Here is a 19,716-nt window from a genome sequence, read left to right on the forward strand (position 1 = left end):
CAGGATGAACTTTGTCCTTTCGGTCAGTGCTACAAAAATCAGATGTCATTGACCCATTCAGCTGCCATTATGTTAAAAAAGAAAAACAAAAGCCAAAAACACACATGTAAAACTAAAGCAAAAAGAAAACTTCCAGTAAGATGACTGATACAGACACAGACACAGACACAGATTTCTAGGTTGGAAGAGACCTCAAGATCATCGAGTCCAACCTCCGACCTAACACTAAGTACTCCACTAAACCATATCACTAAGCTCTACATCTAAACGTCTTTTAAAGACCTCCAGGGATGGTGACTCCACCACCTCCCTGGGCAGCCCGTTCCAATGCTTAATAACCCTTTCGGTAAAGAAGTACTTCCTAACATCCAACCTAAAACTCCCCTGTCGCAACTTTCGCCCATTCCCCCTCGTCCTGTCACCAGGCACGTGGGAGAACAGACCAACCCCCACCTCACTACAGCCTCCTTTAAGGTAACTGTAGAGAGCGATAAGGTCGCCCCTGAGCCTCCTCTTCTCCAGGCTGATGATGATTCTCAGGATCTATCTGTCACTTGTTTTCAAAACAATTCTAAAACGTGTTTGTGATTATTACTTTTCCTACCATTTGCAGTAAATGACATTTCTCATTCCTACTGAAAGCACATCATGTTTGTGTTATGTTCACTTACTTTAAAACTATGTGTTTTGGTAGGCATAAAAAATAACGTCATTTCAGTGGAAAAAAGATCAGTAGTGTGTGTAGAGGAAAAAAGTCTTTAGACTGAAAAACACAGTAGAAACATAAAACTTTCACCAGTCTAATCAGTCCTGGATGTCCTCAAATGTTAAGATTAACAGGTTCCATTGTACTGCAAACTGTTCATTGCACAGAAACCTCTGATTTGCATTTTTTTTTCTTCCCTCATTGATCCACCATCTTGATAGAGCAGGCACTTGGTGCTTCTGATCTGAGTTCTCACATTATCTTCAAGCGCATAGTGTTTGATTTACTCTACGTCCCCCTTTCTGCAGCAGAAAACTCACCATTATCAGCCCTAGTGAAATTCTTGACATGTCTGTATCTCAGACAAGACACAGGGACAACTAGCGGTGGATCACAACAATCAGTCACCTAACAAAACACACTCTGGACTAGAGCGTGCCCACTTGTCTCTGACAAACACATCAACACTTTGTGAGAAATTACAGCCCAACACGTGCAATATGTACTCAGCGTGAATCACAAAATTAAATAGTTGTTTGGGCTTCTCTTCCAATTAAGGAAATTGCCTGTTCTTCTGACAAAGCTCACTATCTAGTGAAACTCCTACAGAGCTTTAAATCAGCTCACAGTATTGGACAAGGTTTAGCATTACTACTGTTTAACAGATGGGTAAATGGAACTAACAAGTAAAGTAATTTGACTAAAGCCAAAACCAAGAAGAACCAAGAGGACAGCCTGTGTCTCGCAAACTGCTTTATCCACCAGGTAACATGGGTTGAAATAGGATGATAGTATCCTAAAAGTTTACTTACAAACACCAACTTAAAAACAGACTTTGTCCTTCTTTGTGGATGGCAAGCCTTCTGGTCATCCAGCAGGCCACTTACCAAAAATATATCTGCATAGCCAGCCAGTGACTCCACTCCCTCCTGGATACGGGCTCCTCCTGAGTCATTCAACCCAATCACAGGCGCGCCAACCAGGGCAGCTTGATCCATGACCTGGAGGTGAATACAAAATCCTCGTTATTTACCTAGGTAAGCTAAAACTCCAAAGCAGCCGCCACCTTCCTCATCAAAGTGTACATCCCCTAGAAAAAAATCCACCTAACAGAATTTGAACTGCTTGCATAGCGCTTAGCTTCTTCTCCTTTTCTTGTGTTAATTATCACAGTCTCTAACTGCTTACGGACACACCATGTTTTGGCTCATTCAGACTGCAGGCACATTTAATCCCTCGTCTCCCTCAATATTTATCTGCCTTACTAGCTCTGCATCTCTGTACTCATACTGCATCACCCACAGCTTGTGCTAAGTGACACAATCACAGAGGTTTGGACCAGAAAGGGCCAATCTACCTCTGTTCATGAGAAGTCTCAATTGCACCTAAACCATTCCCTTGTGTAAGTCCAACCTATTCTTAAATGTTTACTGCAGTGGTGACCATGTAATCTCCCTAAGCAGTATATCTAACGCTTGACTATCATTCTTCACAGAATCATCTAGGTTGGAAGAGACCTCCAAGATCACCTAGTCCAACCTCTGACCTAACACTAACAAGTCCTCCACTAAACCATATCACTAAGCTCTAAACCTAAACATCTTTTAAAGACCTCGTTACAAGTTCTTTGAGAAGACTAAATTTTTGAAATTTAGAACCATTACTTCCTTCTCAACATACAGTAGACAGGGAGATAAATTAATTCACTCTGTCATTTACAAATGCTTCTGCCTTCATAAACACCCAAGGACCTCAATCTCCCCTCAGTCTTCATATTTCCCTTCATGTTCCTAGACTAAGCAACATCAATTCAATCACACAGTCCTTTCTACAACCTATTCTCCAGCCCTCTGATCATTTTGGTAACTTGCCTCAAGATCACACACAATGCCGCAGCAGAGTCTTGAGTGGGAAGATTGAATTTCTTACATGTTATTTAGAATATCCTTGCTTATTAGATCCCAGCAAAACATCCGCCATTTTCAAAACATTACAGCATTGGCATATTATATTAAAATCTGCTTCAACTCCTAAATATTTTTTCTGTATAACTACACATGGTCAATCAATCTCCATTTTGGTATTTTAAGTTGCTTTTTCCTGCCCTTTCAATCACTGTTACTCAATTATATCTTATTTCAGACTATCTTTAACTTTTTAAGATTTAAAAGTCAGTCCCGTCTTTCGGAGGTCTTGCAGCATCCACATTGGATTTTATATTGCCTAGAAACACAGTAAGCATACTCAGGCACGTTCAAATCAGTAGCATCCCAGCAGTACCACAATTCCAACCAGAACACGAATCAGAAATAACTGTCTCTGAATGTCTGCAAGTAGAAACAGTGCCAGTTGAGAGCTAACAAAGTAAACCAGGGTTCTTCAAGCTTTGTGCCTGGGTGCCTATTTAAAAGTTGGAACATCGCTGTGGCAGACATGGGGAATGACTTTCCGGTTTAAATACAATCCCATGTTTAAAAGCCATCTCTGTGGGTTGCAAGCAGAGGCACTGTGAGCCACGAGTGGCCTTGTTTGCTTAGAGGAATGTTAGGCATGGAGTTATCAAATGTCTTATTAGAAATCAGTTGACATTTATTGCTTCTTCCCAGAAGGCCTGTTATCCTATCAGGTCAGGTTAGTGAAACAAGTTCACTGACACTTTTTACTGTTTTTCAAGGACTTACAAGATGAATTAATTACTTATTTCAAGGTGTTTCCACCTAAATTCCTAAAATGAAAACCTAAAATAAAGCACACATCAGTAAGCACATTTAGACTACTGAAAATGTGCTTATAGACTTGAGAATAGACTTTTTTTTTTGTCATGCCAGTTTTTATGGGGAACATTTCAGGTTTCACTCTCAAAAACACTTATTTTTCTTCATCTCATGGACTCAACAATTGTCTTGAAACTTGACATCATAGGTGCACATTAAATAAATAGGTTCTGAAGTGTTCTCCACCACAAGTGGAACACATATTACCCTGAAGAGCCACACTAAATCCTTGTTGCTTCAGAGAAACCACAGGTATTTAATGTGGTCTGAAAGACCATAAGGCTCTTCTGCAAAAGGAGGAGGCAATCTGTAGCCCAGACGTACCTCCCTGGCAGCTGTGCTGCAAGATGCCAAATAGCCCTGCCTCTCTGTAACTCCAGGAAAAAGGCCCATGGCAGATGATCACCACCAAAAAGGTAGATCTCCAGAAAAGCCCTACTGAGCAAGAGCAACTTCATCCCCACGTTCCGTGACATTTTACTTGCCTCAAGCAACTGATAAGGTTTGCAGGAGCCAAGATTGTCTCCCAGAACTGATTTCTGCTTCCCCCAATCCAGCCCAATAAGAGCTAAAAGAAATGTGACAGACAGCACACACCCAGCCAGTCTTCTCTGAGCCCTCTGCTGCCCAAGCTGCAGCCTCACAGACTGAGCAATTAATGCACCCAGACCCCACAAACTTTGGAGGCTACCATTGAGACTGACGCCAACTGAATGCAGTAACAACTAGAAAGACTCATTTTTTTTTCTAGTTCTGCTACCAATAATCGCCCTGCTTCTTTAGAAAATGGAAGTTAAAAAAAAAAAAAAAAAGAAAACAAACAGGAAGCATCCCATCATTTCAGTGCCAGTACTTCCCTCCTGTCACAAAGAGACATTGCAAAGTTCCAGCGTAAAAGGATAACACAAATGCCCTTCCCAATATCAATACCTGGTAAAGCCAAGTATTTATTATCCATCCCAAAGTCTTTGCGCCTTCTAGTTTTATACCCCTCACTGCTTAAGGGTGTATGCTAAAAAGTAGTAATTCCAGCAGGAAAAAAAGCCTTGTGCTCAATACCTTGATTCCAATTGCACAGCAAGAAAAATTCTTGAATTTTCCCCCAGCCCATGCCACTGAACACCCATGCATGAAAGAGCTGTTGTCCTCCACACCCCTGGAATTCAAACACCAGCTTTTCCAGTGAGACAAGCAGGCAAACAAGAATAGCCACAAGTGCCCGATAACAGAAGCTCTGAGTATCAAGATGACCTCTAAGTTGTAAAACTGTTTGTCTTCAGATTCTTGTTACATTTGCTTTTTATAAATATTACACTTCACATAGCACTGTTTGTAGCAAGAAGTTTCTTCCACGTCATTTCATATTTCTCCAGTAGACAATGGCTACTTAATCTATATTCATACTTCGCAAGTCTCTCTGATCTTTTGTACCACAGCAGAAAATCAACTTAAATAAAGTGTATATTATTTAGGAAAGCCCTCTTATACTTGAAAAGCTTCCAAAGGGTACCTCTCTGCTCACCTGTGCTGTCACATCTTAACAAACAGAAGGAGACAGGCATTTTCATATTGCCAGGGACATATACCATAGCCCACTAAGTCAGTCACAAATCATCTTCTCCAGTCATTAGCACAACAGATTGGAAAAAAAAAGGACACTGACAATCTTTTTGTTGTTGTTTTTTACTGGGAAATATTACCTTGCAGATCTTCTGGGCGTGAGCTCCAGATAAACTACCTCCAAATACAGTAAAATCCTGGAAGCAAAACAAATTCTGAGATTAGGGAAAGAATCATTTCAATAACAAGCAGACGAATGCATCCCAATAACTGACCCTGATGTAAACATTTGGTGAGCTGCTCCAAGGCAAATCGGGCTCCCTACAGCAGCCTGCAGATCACTCTTGTTCAATCCAAGTCTTCTTTACAAGTAAAAAGATCTTTTATACAAATTTTCCAGTGAATTCTACGTTAAAATTACAAACTTGCTATGTCTCACTTACTTTTATTATTCTTCAAACAAACACTCTCTACAAATATATGTTCCTCCTTCATGGAGGAACTTACCAATACTGGAGTAGACTGGAGTAAGCCTGAGAAAATTCATGTTAAGGAGGATCCCGCTCCGAGGGGCAGCGGTAAGATAAATCTGCAAACAGGCAGAAATCCAGAACTGAAAATGTGCTGTTGCTCTATACTATACTCATGGGTTATGCTCCAAGAGTTTACTGCTCTTTCATGGGTGCTGCAATGACTGTGTCAGACGAAACTGAGTGTTGGTGCTACCTCTGGGCCTGGGCAGATTTTGAACAAACAACAGGAGGCCCTGGGACTAACCCAGAAGGGAAAAGGGATATTGACACCTACCGGCACCAACAGAGCCCAGGGTCAACATCTGGTGTGTTTCACTGATGCATTCCCACTGAGTCAAAGAAACTAAAACCAGTGTTGACAGAGAACACCACGACTAGCAGTTGAACCAAAAAGGAAGTGACGTTTCAGGCAGCAGCTGAATTTGGAGAGGAATGCGGTCTTTTTAACAAATATTTTTTTAAATGAGGGCACATATTTAAATTCTTTTCATATAAAAACTGACCTTTACTCTTGTTCTCTGAACAAGGCCTCTGTTCAGCTTCTATCTTATGTTCAGGCCCTGGTATCAACAGTGCCTTTCCCTGGAAGGGCTACATACCAGAAACAAAACAGACAGGGTGCACACCTCGCTCCAAGGTCACATAGCAACAACCATTAGTGGCTATGGTGGCAATTTGAACCAGGGCTACTTCACTGCCCAGAACAGAGGGACAGGTATCAATGAATTACAAGAAAGCTCTTCTTTCACCATGCTAAGACTTAACTAAAAGAAATCTCCATCTACAGTGTTCCCTATGAAACATTTTTAATACAAAAAGTACAGCTATTCTCTCTCTTTGACTAGTCAGAGAGTTCAAACCTGAAAAAAAAACAGTTCAAGGTTGCTCGGGTACCCTCTACCACGAATTCAACTCATTCCAGTTCCAGCTGACACCTCCGGCAGGCAGCCTCGGCTCCGCAGCTTCAGACAGGATGGCGGCTCCCAGAGTTCCCAGTAAGGCGGCTCCCAGAGCTCCCAGTAAGGCGCCCGCTGACACTTGTGTGACTCCAGGAGCCCAGCCACGCACAGCCAGCTGCAGCGACACAGTCCGAGTTCTCACGTGCTTCCAGCACACCGTGCTCGCTGGTTCCTCCATTAATTCACTCCTTGCATTTTGGGGGGCTCCTCCAGTCTCTCGGCTTATCAACACCCCATGGTATCACACTGAAGCAATAACAGTTTCTTACTTAAGAACATTCTCACTGGCTCCTCATTTGCTTCATCTCAACTTTGTCCACAACCTCATCTCTTGCCAAAAAAAGTTTTCAGAAAGGCTTTTTTTGCCTCTTCTTGTCTGAAAGTGCCCTGCTTCTTCCCACAGAACGTTGTATTTATCTCATGTTTATTGGCAGAAGGTAAACAGGTATATTACTACATGGTCACGGTGAAATGTTGTGAGTTTATTTCAAAAGATAAGTTCACACTATTTAAAAAGTAAGAAGCAGAAACATACCTGACTGAAAACATAAACCAGTCTCCCATTAATCCGTCCACGGCCAGTCACCACACTGTCTCCAGGGTACTACATTCAAAATAAATAAAATTAATTTAAAATAATAATTTAAAAAATCAGAGCAGCAATGACGTCCATTAAAAGAAAAGCACATTAATCTGTATTGACTACTAGGTCAGGGCAAAGACTGGCATTCTCAAAGGGCTGGGCTTTCATGTTTGCAGTGGGGGCTCTGCAATGACTTGCCCCAGTTCTGAAAAGGAAGGGTGGAGGTAATGCCATATATTAGTTGTGTATACATGTAAAGATTTGTGAATTTTGCAATTTCCCTGCAAATTTCAGTACATCTGGAGTTAAGGCAAACCATGCCCTCAGAGATAGGATGTACCTTTTATTAGAATCAGCTGATGATTTTGAAAGAAGAGACATAGTACATGAACCTTTCTTGAGGTCATAAATATAGTTAGTCACTGAAAACACTTAAGCTGGACCTGTCCTATTTTTCAGTCTGTAAATATGGGAAGAAGAAGGAATTGGAAGAGGAAATACAGCCTGTGAATCTTAAACATCTCCTTATCAATTTTGTCTTGCTTTTGAGTAAATACATAGACATCTTTCAAAACAGCAGCAGAAAATGAACTTTACTGCTCTGTCACAAAGGAATTCCAGGCATTTCAATGCTTTTTGCTGTTTGCAGGAAAAGTGTATCGTGTAGGGTCCACTCTAAGGCGCATTTATACACAAGGTGATCTGTTCTCAGGAAGGTCACACCTGTTTGTGGGCTTTTCTCAAGCTGCGCAGACAGCACTGCTACCAATTCATGGTTTTTGGCATGCAGGAAAGCAAAAAACACACCTCCAGTTCCAGCCTTCATATCTCAAAGATGACTTCTAACAGCCCAGGCAGCCAATAGAGTGTCCTGGAAGTGAGTGCAATCCTCACACTACCTTCAGAAACTTCCAAAAACCCAGAGAAATTCAATGCTAAACTAATATTGCAGCTCACTGCCCACCAATTAGTTCATCTGTCGTGAAACACAACCTGTAGCTCACTGAAAGGTGAATTCTGAAGGACATGGAAAAAATTAACCCTGTTGTCACCCTCAGGACTTTGCTGCTCCTCATATCTTCAGAAATAGCACCTTGTTATCAGCACTGTGGGATGCAGCATTGAACACTGTGATGAAAAGTAGCACAGGAGTTCATTCAATTTGCTGGGGAACAGTAAGAAAAAAAAAAAAAAAGAAGGCGTTTGCTCCTGCACTCAACCAGAGCAGAGAACATCTAGCATGACACCCCTCCCAGCACTGAGTCCCACCAGCGAGCTGGCTACTAGAAATTCAAACAAGTCCTTCACCTCTGCCAGTTTCCCGTGCCCCAGCTGCTCACGGTGGAAGCCTGCTGATCCCTCCCTCGCCCACAGCATGCAGCTGGAACTTGAAGGACTACAGAATGATCAATGGTTGAATTAGCGCATAAACAGAAGCTGTAGCCACTGTATGCAGCACGGGGCAGCGACACACATGGAGCAGCTTCTCACCACATCCCAAAACAGTACAACCCGCAGGAAAGAGGGCCTTCTGCTACAGGAAGACTCACGCTGAACAGGCTCCTCTGCACTAGCCGCCTACACATCCCAGCATGCTTGTCAGCCACTTCTGTATTACACTGCAACAAAATACTTTTCCCATGTAGTGATTTGTCAGGCATCGATGTTACTGTGAGAGACTCTGGGGAACCACACATTGTTCTTCTACATGACAAACCTCATGTACCACGTTGGTTCAGTATACAGGGCCACATATCAAAAACTGCGTAAGCAAAGCAGATTGCAGCTTGCTAGCATACCAGTATAACTGCTTGAATTTCCAGACATATCAGATTATAAGGCCCTAAAGGGTTTTATGACTCTGTAGTTTGGCAAGCATAAATATAGATCTGAATTATTTCATTCTATAACTCTAATGATACCTGTAGAGAGGCAGAAGTATCTACCTGTACATGAGTTTTATATCTGACTTGACCAAGAAAGTTGTAACCACAAAGCCCTGCAGCACTCCTCTATTACTTAAAATACAAATCTAAGACAATATCCAAGGAGATATTTGAACCAAACAGGTCATCTTCTAAAAAAGTTATCAAGTTTAAACAATAGAAAAATAAACCATGTAAACAGTTAAAAGGAAATTACAAGTGACAAAAGGACATTTGCAAACCCCTTCCAAACCCAAAACAGTAAGTTAAGCTGTGTGTGAACAGAAGAGTCTATTTTCAATCACTTGGCTGGCTAAACAGCAAAGGACAAAGAAAAAAGAGTTATATGAAATCAAAATACCTTATTCTTACTAGAGTCCATCCCAAAGTCAGAACATCTGTGTTCCACAAACATGTCATATTCATCAAAACTGTCAGGGTCCAGCAACAGAAGAATTCGTTCTCTTGCTGTCAGCTTTCCCTGAAATGGAGCAATCAACAATTAATGCAGCCATCAGGTGGTTCTGGCTCTGTTTGCTGACCATCAGTGGACATACTTCAATGAAATAGTCCCTCACTTGATCTGCTATATTGGCCCCGCTAAGGAACTGCGCACCCCTAAGCTGGAAATAGTGATTATCCTCCTTAAAAACAAAGATAACACAAGCCAGGCTTTGAAAAGAAGGCTGGCTATTGAGCAGCACTGCCACAAGATAAAGGAAACCATCTCAGAGTCTTTTCAACAAAATATAATAGCATCACAGCTATTTTTGCTTACACATTTGAACGATATTAAGGCCTTTGTTCTATTCCTAAACATGGAGCCCTTCCACAGGTAAACCAGCCTTTACCAACAGTTCAGGGCACTCAACGATATTTGACTGTGTCAAGCGAAAAGAAAAAGAAAATATAACAGCCTGCAGGGATTTTCTGACAAGTTCCTTTGGTTCTTTTTCTGTTGGACACCAACGCAGGCAAAAGTACAGCAAGGGCCAAAAACCTAATTAACTAACCAGATATGCATGGCCCTTGCTCAGTACTAATGATGCCAAGCAGCAATAAGTGATCAAAAGGTTCTTTTTGTAAACTTCACCTTCCAAACAAATTTATTTCCAAGCCAGGTAAGCATCCATCTACAGAGATCAGGGCTTGCTACAAAGCATAAGCTGTGCACCCGGACTGCCTTCTTTCTGGGGACTCTGCCTCAACACGACATTAAAACAACTGGGCTCCTCTACAGAACTTCTGACACATGGGTTAAAAGGTTCACGAAGCGAACAAACGCAGGACAGACTAATATGAGCTATATGTTTAATCTGTATAAAAGATGGGATATGATGTTTGAGGCCCCTCGATGAGCAGAAATGCTTGTATATTAGTACGTCAGTGTCCCGAACTCACTCAGTAAGCCTTGAACTCTTTTCAGATGCTGCATTTATCTCCAGGAGGCAAAACGCTGACAGGCAGAGTGACCACCCTTGTAGTCTTCACGTGAGTGGCTATTGCTGCCTCCGTGCTGGTACCAGGCCGTCCGAGTACAGCTGGGGCCTTGCTGGGACCAAAAACGACATCCCAGCCAGAAACAACAAACAGAAACAGGGAAATGATGTTGCCACCCTCCTCAGCACTGCCTAAATTCTGAGACTAAAAATTCAATTGTCGTCGTCCTTCCCATCTGCCTTTTCCTCTGTCCTGTTTCCATTCCTACAGCTCTGCGCTCTCGTCTCTCGGACCGGCTGGGGCGTGCACCGGCAGAGTGAAAGGTGAAGCCGTGGGGCACGCTGTCCCTGCAAACCCGGGTGGGTGTCAGGCAGCCTGGGACCTAACCTCACCCGACAGACCCACGCCGCCACTTGTGCGCGTTCTGCCCCTCGTCCGAGTGCTCCGCAGCCGGTTGCGGTGGCGCAGCCGACAGAAATTCTCCTTTTCTCACGGCGAGCAACAGGTAACGCAGCTTACGGGCCACTGCGAAGTTCCCCTGCAGGACAGCTCCTGCCACCCAACCGAGAACCCGCCCGCGGCGGGGCGAGGGCGCTCGGGGCTGCCGTGCTTCGGCCGCTCGGGGCCGGCGGCCGCCTGACCGCGCCGGGCCGGGCCGGGCCGCCCCCCGCCGCCTGGTGCCGCCCCGAGGCGGGATGGCCCCGCTCCTCACCCGCTTGTGCTGCGCCTCGATGCGGCCCGTGCCGCCGCCCAGCAGCGCGGCGCGGCGCTTCTCCTCGATGCGCTGCGGCACGGCGGGCGGCCGGCCCCCCGAGGCGGCCCCGCGGCCCCCAGGAGCCGCCCGGCCCCGCACCGCCCCCGCCGTCCGCCGCAGCAGGCGCAGCGCCGCCATGTCCCCGACGGGCACCGGCGCCTGCGCACCGCACGGCCCGGCCCGGCCCGGCGCCTCCTCGCGGCCGGGGGACGTCGCGGCGCTGCCCCCGAGGGCCGCGGGCACCTGCCGGGCCCGGTCACGGCGCTACCCGGCCCCAGCGGCCTGCCCGCAGCCCTCCCCCGCCTCCAGGCCGCCCTCCCCCGCCGTGTCTGGGCGGAGCGGCTCTGGCAGAGCGACGTGGAAAGTCACCCAGCCTCCCCGCCCCGCTGCCTGTTTTGTTTTGTAACTGGTTGGGGTCTGGAACAGCCGCGGGCCCCTCAGAAAATTTGAGTTTCAGACGAGGCTGCAAGCGAAAGTGTGCGATATGCGCTTGGCTGCCTTGTTGTGCTTCTGAGAGCGAGAAAGTATTTGCTATGAAAACACAGCCCTGTGGTACGGAGGAACTGATTCCCTCCCTCCTCATGGTAACAGGCCATCTGGCTCTTGTCACAGCACGCTTTCATAAGGATGAAAAAAAATTAAGATCCCATAGGAGGGGAGAGGCTTAGGGTGTTTGGGGATCACAAGGCACGCAGGCCAAGCGGCCGTGGTGCAGTGCATCCTCCATCCAGCGGCCTGATGCTGTCAGTTCCCAGCAGGTCTCGGTTTTGGTCAAAAACAAACATTTAATGTTACCCCCTGTAGCCAACCTGAGATGCCAACTACTGAGACATCACGGGGCGGTTGAAAGGAACTGAACCTGCTAGGTGAGCATTGCCTTGTGTGTCAATAGCCTAAGCACAAAGAGGAACGTGAGCATGGCCCTGTAGATCTCACAAGGGTGTTTGAAGAATCTCCAGAATTGTTGGATTTCATAGCATATACAAGTTGCCATACAATAATTCACCTTAGAAGAACTCTCAGGCTCCAGTCTAGCCACCCACTCAGAACAGGGACAGCACTGAATTTATGCTAGTTTTCTCAGGGTTTTGTCAGTTTGATCTTGAAAGCCCACAAGGATTGGGACTGGCATGCCTTTGAGTCCCTGTTTCAGAGCCTGACTGGCCTCCCAGGGGAGGCTAATTTCCCCCCCATCCCTTCTATTAGGTAGGAACCTACCCAGTTTAGGTCAACTAACTCTTGTCCTTGAACTACACACCTCAATGAAGAGAGGAGACAGAGACAGGCTCTTCAGTACTGGAAGGCTGCTAATAGGGGTGTCCTCAAAGTCTTCTCCTCTCCAGGCTAACGAGGACAAAGGCCAGTACCTCAGCCTTTCCTCCTAAGACACCCTCCAGCCTACAGTCATCATGGTGTCCCTCCTCTGGTCATCTACCCAGCCCTGGTGCAATGCCCCACCATGGAAACAACCATACTGTAAGAGATGCTGTGAGAAGCCTTTCCCAAGTCCAGGTGGATGACAGCCACTGCTCTTCCCTCACCCACAGAGCTTGTCAACTCATTATTAGGAGGCCCTGAGGTTGGTCAAGCACGATTCACCCTTGGTAAATCTACGTTGGTTATTCCCAATCACCTGCTCCTTCATGTGCCCCAGGAAGTCATCCAAGAGGATTTGCCCCATAGTTTTCCTCAGAGACCGAAGTGCAACTGACTGCCCTGTGGTTCCCCCACAGCATCCTCCCTGTTCTCTTTGTTGATGTGTGTAATGCTGGCCCTTCCCTAGTCAGTGATCTCCCCTGGTCTCCACAACCTTTCAGAAATGCCTTGCTATGACTGCAGACAGCTCTCAGCACACGCAGATGTCTCCTGTCTTGTCCCCCAGACTGCGTGGGTCCAGCTTTCTCAGTAACTGCTGACTTTCTCCTCCTCCTCCACCAGCAATTGCACCTCTTTGCATCCTGCCTTGAGGCATGAAGACCTGGGGAGATCTTGTCAGTGAAGACCAAGAAGAGGCAGGCACTGAGTAGCTCACGCACACCCTGGCTAGCGTGGGACTGTTTGGGGCTGTAAAGTTTCCAGCCCTCCACACCCCAGCCAGAATAACTGCAAGATACTAGCTGCATTCCTGCCTATCTGAGGCAGCTGCTCCTCTGCAGCAGCTGAATAGGTACATGACACTCCCTAACCAGGAGTCAGTCAAAAACCAAGAAGTGTAGGTTTTCCCTGATCAAGAAATAGCCAAAGCAGCAAACAGATAGGAGGACATGTTTGAAGCGAAAGCCTCCACTGTCCCTTAGTGGAAAATATTTGTTATGCTGCAGGTTGGTCAAGTATCACTTGGGCTGGCTCCAACAGCTTCTTCATTAAAGACACATGTGAAGAGCAATTCCGCAGCTTTAGAAATTAAACTGACCACTATTCAGAACACAGATTGCATGCAAGGAAGGTTAGAAAACTGCATTCTGGGAACTAAGAGACTTCAAAAAGACCCTGTCCTGGAAGAGAAAGTTGACTTGCCTCAACGGCACGGCAAAGGGGTTACTAGAAGCAAAGAAGCATTCTTCAAATAGTTGAAGTGCTGCCCAACAGAGGAGTAGAGGGGAAATGGAATTTAAACTGTTGCAGGTTACGCATAAACAACAACTACAGAGTGGAGAGGCCAAAAAAGACTTTTAGGAACTTGCTAGAAGTATGAAAACTAGTAAACACTTTTTCAAAGACATGAGGAAAAGGAAGCATGCCAGGGATTCTGGCAGTCAGACAAATCAAGATTAAAGGGATCACTCAGAGATTATAAAACCATTGCAGAAAAAAAAAATACATACATATATTCTTTTATATTTGAATTCAGTGCAAAAGAACTTAAGATTTCTGTGCCAATAACTCTTTTTACTTGATGAAGGGACACACTGGAGGTTCTGTTTTACACTGAAGAGCGGGAGATTAAGTTATAGAATAAACCATTAACACTAATACTAGCAAGCCTCCCGTGTGGCGTAATGACCACACGGACACCAGGGTTCTTTTAGGATCAGTAACTGCTGCTACTTTACTGATGACATAACTTCATTATCCATGTTGCATCCCCATCTTGAGGACAGGCTCCCTTCTTATATTATTCGCCCCCCAGCAGTCCTTTTCCACTAACTATTCATTGGTCAACAACTTTGCCCGGCAACCAGCAAACCCCCAGCAACTTCCATGCCTTAACGGCTGGAGAACAAGCAACCCGAGACGGCAAGGCGTCTCCTGAATCACCCTTCTTTGTTCCCTCTAAACTCTTTACATTCCTGATGGCCTCATCGTTAAGAGTCTGATGTTATCACCAACCATGGGGCTTGTCGACCTCCATGGCCACACTCCCACACTCCAGGACCAGATTGTCTTCACTGCAGTGTTATAAGATAAGATAATTCAGAGATGAACTAGTTTAACTATTAAGTCTCTTGCTAAAAAATCCTTTGCTACCTAGATCTGGTAGGTGGTTATTTCAATGACCGTTTTTTAGGGAATTAAAGAAATTATAAACCTCTAAAGCCAACATGAATTATGAAGCAAGTTATCAAAAAATATTAGTGAACAAGTAAATAAATAGAACATACCGGGGAGGGAGCAGTTGACACAGGTTTTGTACAGGAGTTCATGCCCTACAGATCTCATGGCAGTATTTAATGAAGTCAAACCTGAGAGCAAAGGAAATTCAGTTCATATAATTACTAGGATTTATCAAAGGCCTTTGAGGATTGTCCCTGATTAGAAGCTCTTGAAACTAAGTTGTCAACGGATGAAGAGGATGGTCCTGTCACGAACAAACAGCTGTTTAGGAGACAAAAAGTAAGAGTCGGTTTTTCACAGTGAAAAGAGTTTACCAGTGAGTCCCAGAGGACTGAGTTGGGACCTATTCTGTTCATCACAGCTATGAAAGATACAGAGAAAGATCAGTGCACTGCAGTTTCCTGCTGAGACCAAGTGATTTGGTTAACAACAGTTATGATGCTTGACAGAAGAACTCAGAGAATGCTGAACTCAGAGAATGCTGAAATCCAAGTAGATGTCAAGTGATGCACCGGGGGAAAAAAATAAAAAAAAAAATACATATGCATCAGACTCTTGAACTGTCTATTACGAAAAGGAACAAGTTCATAATACCTCTGCAAAAACATGAGTTCAGTTTTCAATAGTGGTGAAAAAGTAAACTGAGTATTAGTAATGATTATAAAGGTGATCAAAACAGAAAACACATGCCACAGAATAGAGGCATATCTCTAATATTGTGTGCAGTTCCCATCTCCTCTAGCACATTATGCCCCACTCTTGAAAATGAGATATATTTATGTAATTTTATACACACTCTAGTACTTATACACACACACACACACACACACAAACACATACAACCAGAAAGAGAGAAAAGAACAGAGTTGATAAAGTGTACAAAGTGACTTCTGTAGTTCTGTAAGAGAAGCAAGTGAATAGTCCTCTATCTGGAAAAGGGACAGCTAAGGAGCATGACAGACACCTACAAAATCAGGCTTGGCACAGGGGGGTGGCTGGGGCCTGACCAGTCACCATCTATTCCAACACAAGTATTACAGGCTTCAACTGGAACAAGCAAGTGGATGATCCATTAAAAAAAACACAAAGAGGTACTTTTCCATACCATACAGAGCTGAAATAAGGAAATACCAGAGGATACCGTGTATGCCAGAAGTATTTGGAAAGCACCTGCATGAATTGATGGAAGATAAATTTATCTAAGACTATGAAATACAAAAGGTATTACTGCTGTCTTCGGATGTGTCCAAGACATAAACTGCTGGAAGATAGGAAACTATGCTAGGAAACTAACACTATATGCTTGATTATTACTGTTCCCTACATATTTGCTGGTGGCTGCTTTTGGAAGCAGGATACTGGACTTAGTTCTGACACAGTCATTTTTACACTCCTGTACTGTTGTTTTAAGTTAGATATTGTCTTAGAGATGTGACAGAAATGTCACAGTTACCCATGCAGTCAGCAACAAAAATTCCCCAGGTAGTTTCTCAAGAAATGTAATTCAGTGAAAGAGGAGAAAGGATTTGGAGGCCAAATCCAGTTACAAGACGGCTTTGAACCACAAGAAAGCAGTATCCTGCTATTCCATTTTTCCATTTTCAGGCAAACGGTAATTTGTGTATATTTTTGGTAAATAGAAGCAGTCAATAAAAAACAGCTCCATCATCAATTCGTATACTTATAAGAAACAGCCCAAGGTCATGACTGTTGGTTGATTTGTTAACTCAGGAGGGTAACTTGGGCGTATAAGAGGTAAATTCTTTTTCCCAGCGAAGTATGTACAGCAGCACTCTCAGTAAACCTAAATGAAGCCGTGGAACACGTGCAGAGCTGAACAAGTGTTTCTGCACTAGCAGTTTGGCTCAGATTCAGCTTGAATATTTAGTGCTAATTCCAGATCATCTCTACTTGCTATGTGCTGTTCCAAACTGAACTAAAGTGAAAGTCCTGTTCTGGCAGAACTCCTACACTCCTGGAAGCCCAGGTGCTGAACCAACTCACACCACAGATGAGCTAGAGATTCACAAAAATCAGCAGACCTGAGACAAGATAAAAAGCCAAATCTGGATTCATAAATATTAAAACCAGAGTGACTGCAGTGATCACGTCAGACATGCTGTACAACACAAGATTGTCTCAGTTGTATATTTTATTGCTATCAAATATTGGTATTACATTGTTTAAAACTGAGAACTTTATATTCTTTTTTTCTGATGTGGTAAAATAATGAGTCTGTACTGGTTTCTCAAAAGACTCTGTCAGAAGACCTCTGAGTAAAGATAAAGCGTTTGTCAGGGGAGTAACTACAAAGTATCTGTTGAAACAGGCAGTTGTAGTCTTCCAGCTTCAAAACAAAGAAAAAACAGCACGGGAATTAGCAATCTAACTATCATCAGGCAGAAGATTTTTCATTAAATACAAAAGGTCAGAAATGTGTTAGTCAAAGAAAAGGTGCACGGAGGGCACGCAGATCTAAGTCACCTCTAGGAAGTCACGGTAATATGTATTTGCCTGGAGAGATAATTAAGCAGTCAAGGAAATGACTAAGACCAGTGTTATCCAGCAGTTTTTCTGTCCTGTTTGCAACTCAGATCCAAAGGGGAGAGGTCAGAATATCCCTGTTTTAATAACAATAATAGTTAAACCACCACGCTAAAAAATAGCCCATGTTTCTGAAAGAGAGGCTCCTTTGTGGGAGTTTCTGTAGTGCTGGTCAACATCGCAGCTCATGAGCAGTTGGGGGGATGACCAAAGAGGAAAGGAGCAAAAATACAGAATTTGCTCAAATGTCCAAATTGATTTTTGATTTTGAGCTCTTGCAGTGTGATTTGGAAACAGTCATCATCCTGAGCTGGCTAGCACATGGGAAAGCTAGAACAAGAAGAAAGTGGCACTTCATCTAAACTGAAAGAGGCCCTGAGATTTTCCTGGCATTCACAGAAAATAACAAGAACTCTGAGCCTAAAGTAGCAACAGTTGATTTTGGATTTGTGGTACTGTATTTGTAAGAAAAGGCTGGAAGAATTTTTATTTCTTTGTTTGGCAATATCATAAAAAAGGAAACAGCTTCAGCGAGGAGGTGGACAGCTGTGAGCTTTATCAGTATCATTCCACATCTAATACATATGTTGGAAATCTGCTTTGTGACATTTTCAAAGATACGGTAAACAGATTTATTTTTTACATTAGCCACAATATAGTCTACACACACACTTCATTTAAATACCACTACAGGGGAAAAAAAAAAAAAACAAAAATGGTACTTTTACAAATATGAAGTAGCTTAACATGGAACATGTCTAGCATCTAGTAAAAGCTCTAGGGCCCGGTTCTGGAAAAAGGAGGAATTGATGTCATTGATCTCATCTGACAGAACTTGGGAGTTACAAAGATCAGCCCCCATGGCTTCTGCTTATACCTACACAATTTAATAACAACAGCAGGAACTTGATTACCAGAGGTCTAATACGATATGCAAAATGCATGACCGTACTTGACGCCGATTCAGATAGAACAATTATTAGGCCAGGCATGCTCACACAGCTGGAGAAGAGATTGCAGTTACACCCACTAGCCTGTTTCAGATTTGTGAAGTGCTGGGAGAACAGTCATCCTCTAAAGGAGAAAAGCTGTACTGAATAATAAATGCTGAGGAACGTGTCCTACAAATTCAGTCTATGAAAATTCCTTTTAAACTCATCACCCAAATGAAGTAAGTGAATTGTGGGTGACTGGCTTGTAGACAACAACAAGAAAAACTCGCAGCAATAGAGGGTGTCTTTTGTACTGAGATCCCCAGCGCCTTAAAATTCCTGGGGAATATTAATTGTCAAGTCCTTATGAATCCAAACCAGAAACAAATTCCTGCTTGGTTATCAGGTGTTTCTGTAAAGCAGCAGATAGTTTAAAAATAAAGTAACCACAGTTGCAGGGCACCGGTAGGCCTAACAAATATTCTTAAAGAACTGTTCAGAATTGTGTATTTCAACATTCAATAACAGTGTAAAAAACTTTCTAACTTAGAACAGGGAATTCCTCTGTACCAGTAAAGATACAAATGGCATTGCACTGCTTCAGGTCTTGAGCTTGATAACATAGATGCCTTTTTTTTGGAAGGCTAGTCGCAAGTACAGACCCAAATAAAGAAGCAGGGATTGGTTTCTTCATAAGTAGATGTGTACTTGAAAGAAAGGGCCACCACAGCTCCTCCTATAGCTCGTAAAAATAGGATATCCTTAGACATGGCATTGAAGGCATGACCTTCTCAAAGCAAAGATAGCCAGTCTTAGAGAGAGATCCTCATATTAGACCAGTAAGCAACTGGAATTCCTTTTGGAAAATGTGGCCACTCTGGAATAACACGTGAGAATACTTTTGAACACATAGGGAAAAAACTTGTTACAATGGGAAGGTCTCCTGTTCGCTCATGATTGCGAGATGAGGCAAAACCAAGGGATGGGGGGATGCTTATATGCCGTTTTACCAAGACTCTGAAGTCACTTTTTTATACTACCTCAGACATTTGGGGGTGACAAAACATTAAAGATATTTCTGTAAGACAAAATGGAAGAAGAATTGGGGGAAAAGAAGGAAAGAAAAAGGCACAAACAAGGTAATTGATGTTTTGTTGAGGTCTTGTTGGGATGGTAGCAGGGGGACTCAGGTAACCATGGATCACCTCACAGGAAGGCCTACAAGCTTTGCAGAGTAACGCTGACCATCTTCAGTTCCTTCTGATTGCTTTTTGGCAAAAAACAGTCTTAGTCTTCCTTGGAAGCTGTGAGAAGGTTTGGTTTTGCTCATTTCTTCTGTAGTTACTGTGATTTAGTATTTATTAGTGTTTGCCTTTTTAATTATTATTATTATTAATTCATTGATAACATTGGCTCAGAAAACACAAGCACCACTGATTATGTTAGACTGT

At 43.6% G+C, this 19,716-nt stretch overlaps 1 protein-coding gene across 2 annotated transcripts in view; it reads right to left on the reverse strand.

The window, feature by feature from the left end:
• PCCB (propionyl-CoA carboxylase subunit beta) overlaps nt 1-11,391 on the reverse strand; it is a 29,031-nt gene extending 17,640 nt beyond the window's left edge. The window contains exons 1-5 of one of the 2 annotated variants that reach the window (XM_035544654.2): nt 11,193-11,391; nt 9,402-9,521; nt 7,068-7,136; nt 5,181-5,237; nt 1,594-1,707 (exon numbers count right to left, since the gene is read on the reverse strand). In XM_035544654.2, the coding sequence (XP_035400547.1) occupies nt 1,594-1,707; nt 5,181-5,237; nt 7,068-7,136; nt 9,402-9,521; nt 11,193-11,372 (540 nt within the window). In that variant the 5' untranslated portion in view covers nt 11,373-11,391. Of the gene's footprint in view, nt 1-1,593; nt 1,708-5,180; nt 5,238-7,067; nt 7,137-9,401; nt 9,522-10,441; nt 10,593-11,192 lie in introns of those variants that run through there. The other variant, XM_035544655.2, reaches the window with a different exon arrangement.
• Nucleotides 11,392-19,716: the final 8,325 nt, after the last annotated feature.

The sequence above is a fragment of the Cygnus atratus genome, chromosome 9 (genome assembly GCF_013377495.2).
Source record: "Cygnus atratus isolate AKBS03 ecotype Queensland, Australia chromosome 9, CAtr_DNAZoo_HiC_assembly, whole genome shotgun sequence".
NCBI classification, from domain to species: Eukaryota; Metazoa; Chordata; class Aves; order Anseriformes; family Anatidae; genus Cygnus; species Cygnus atratus.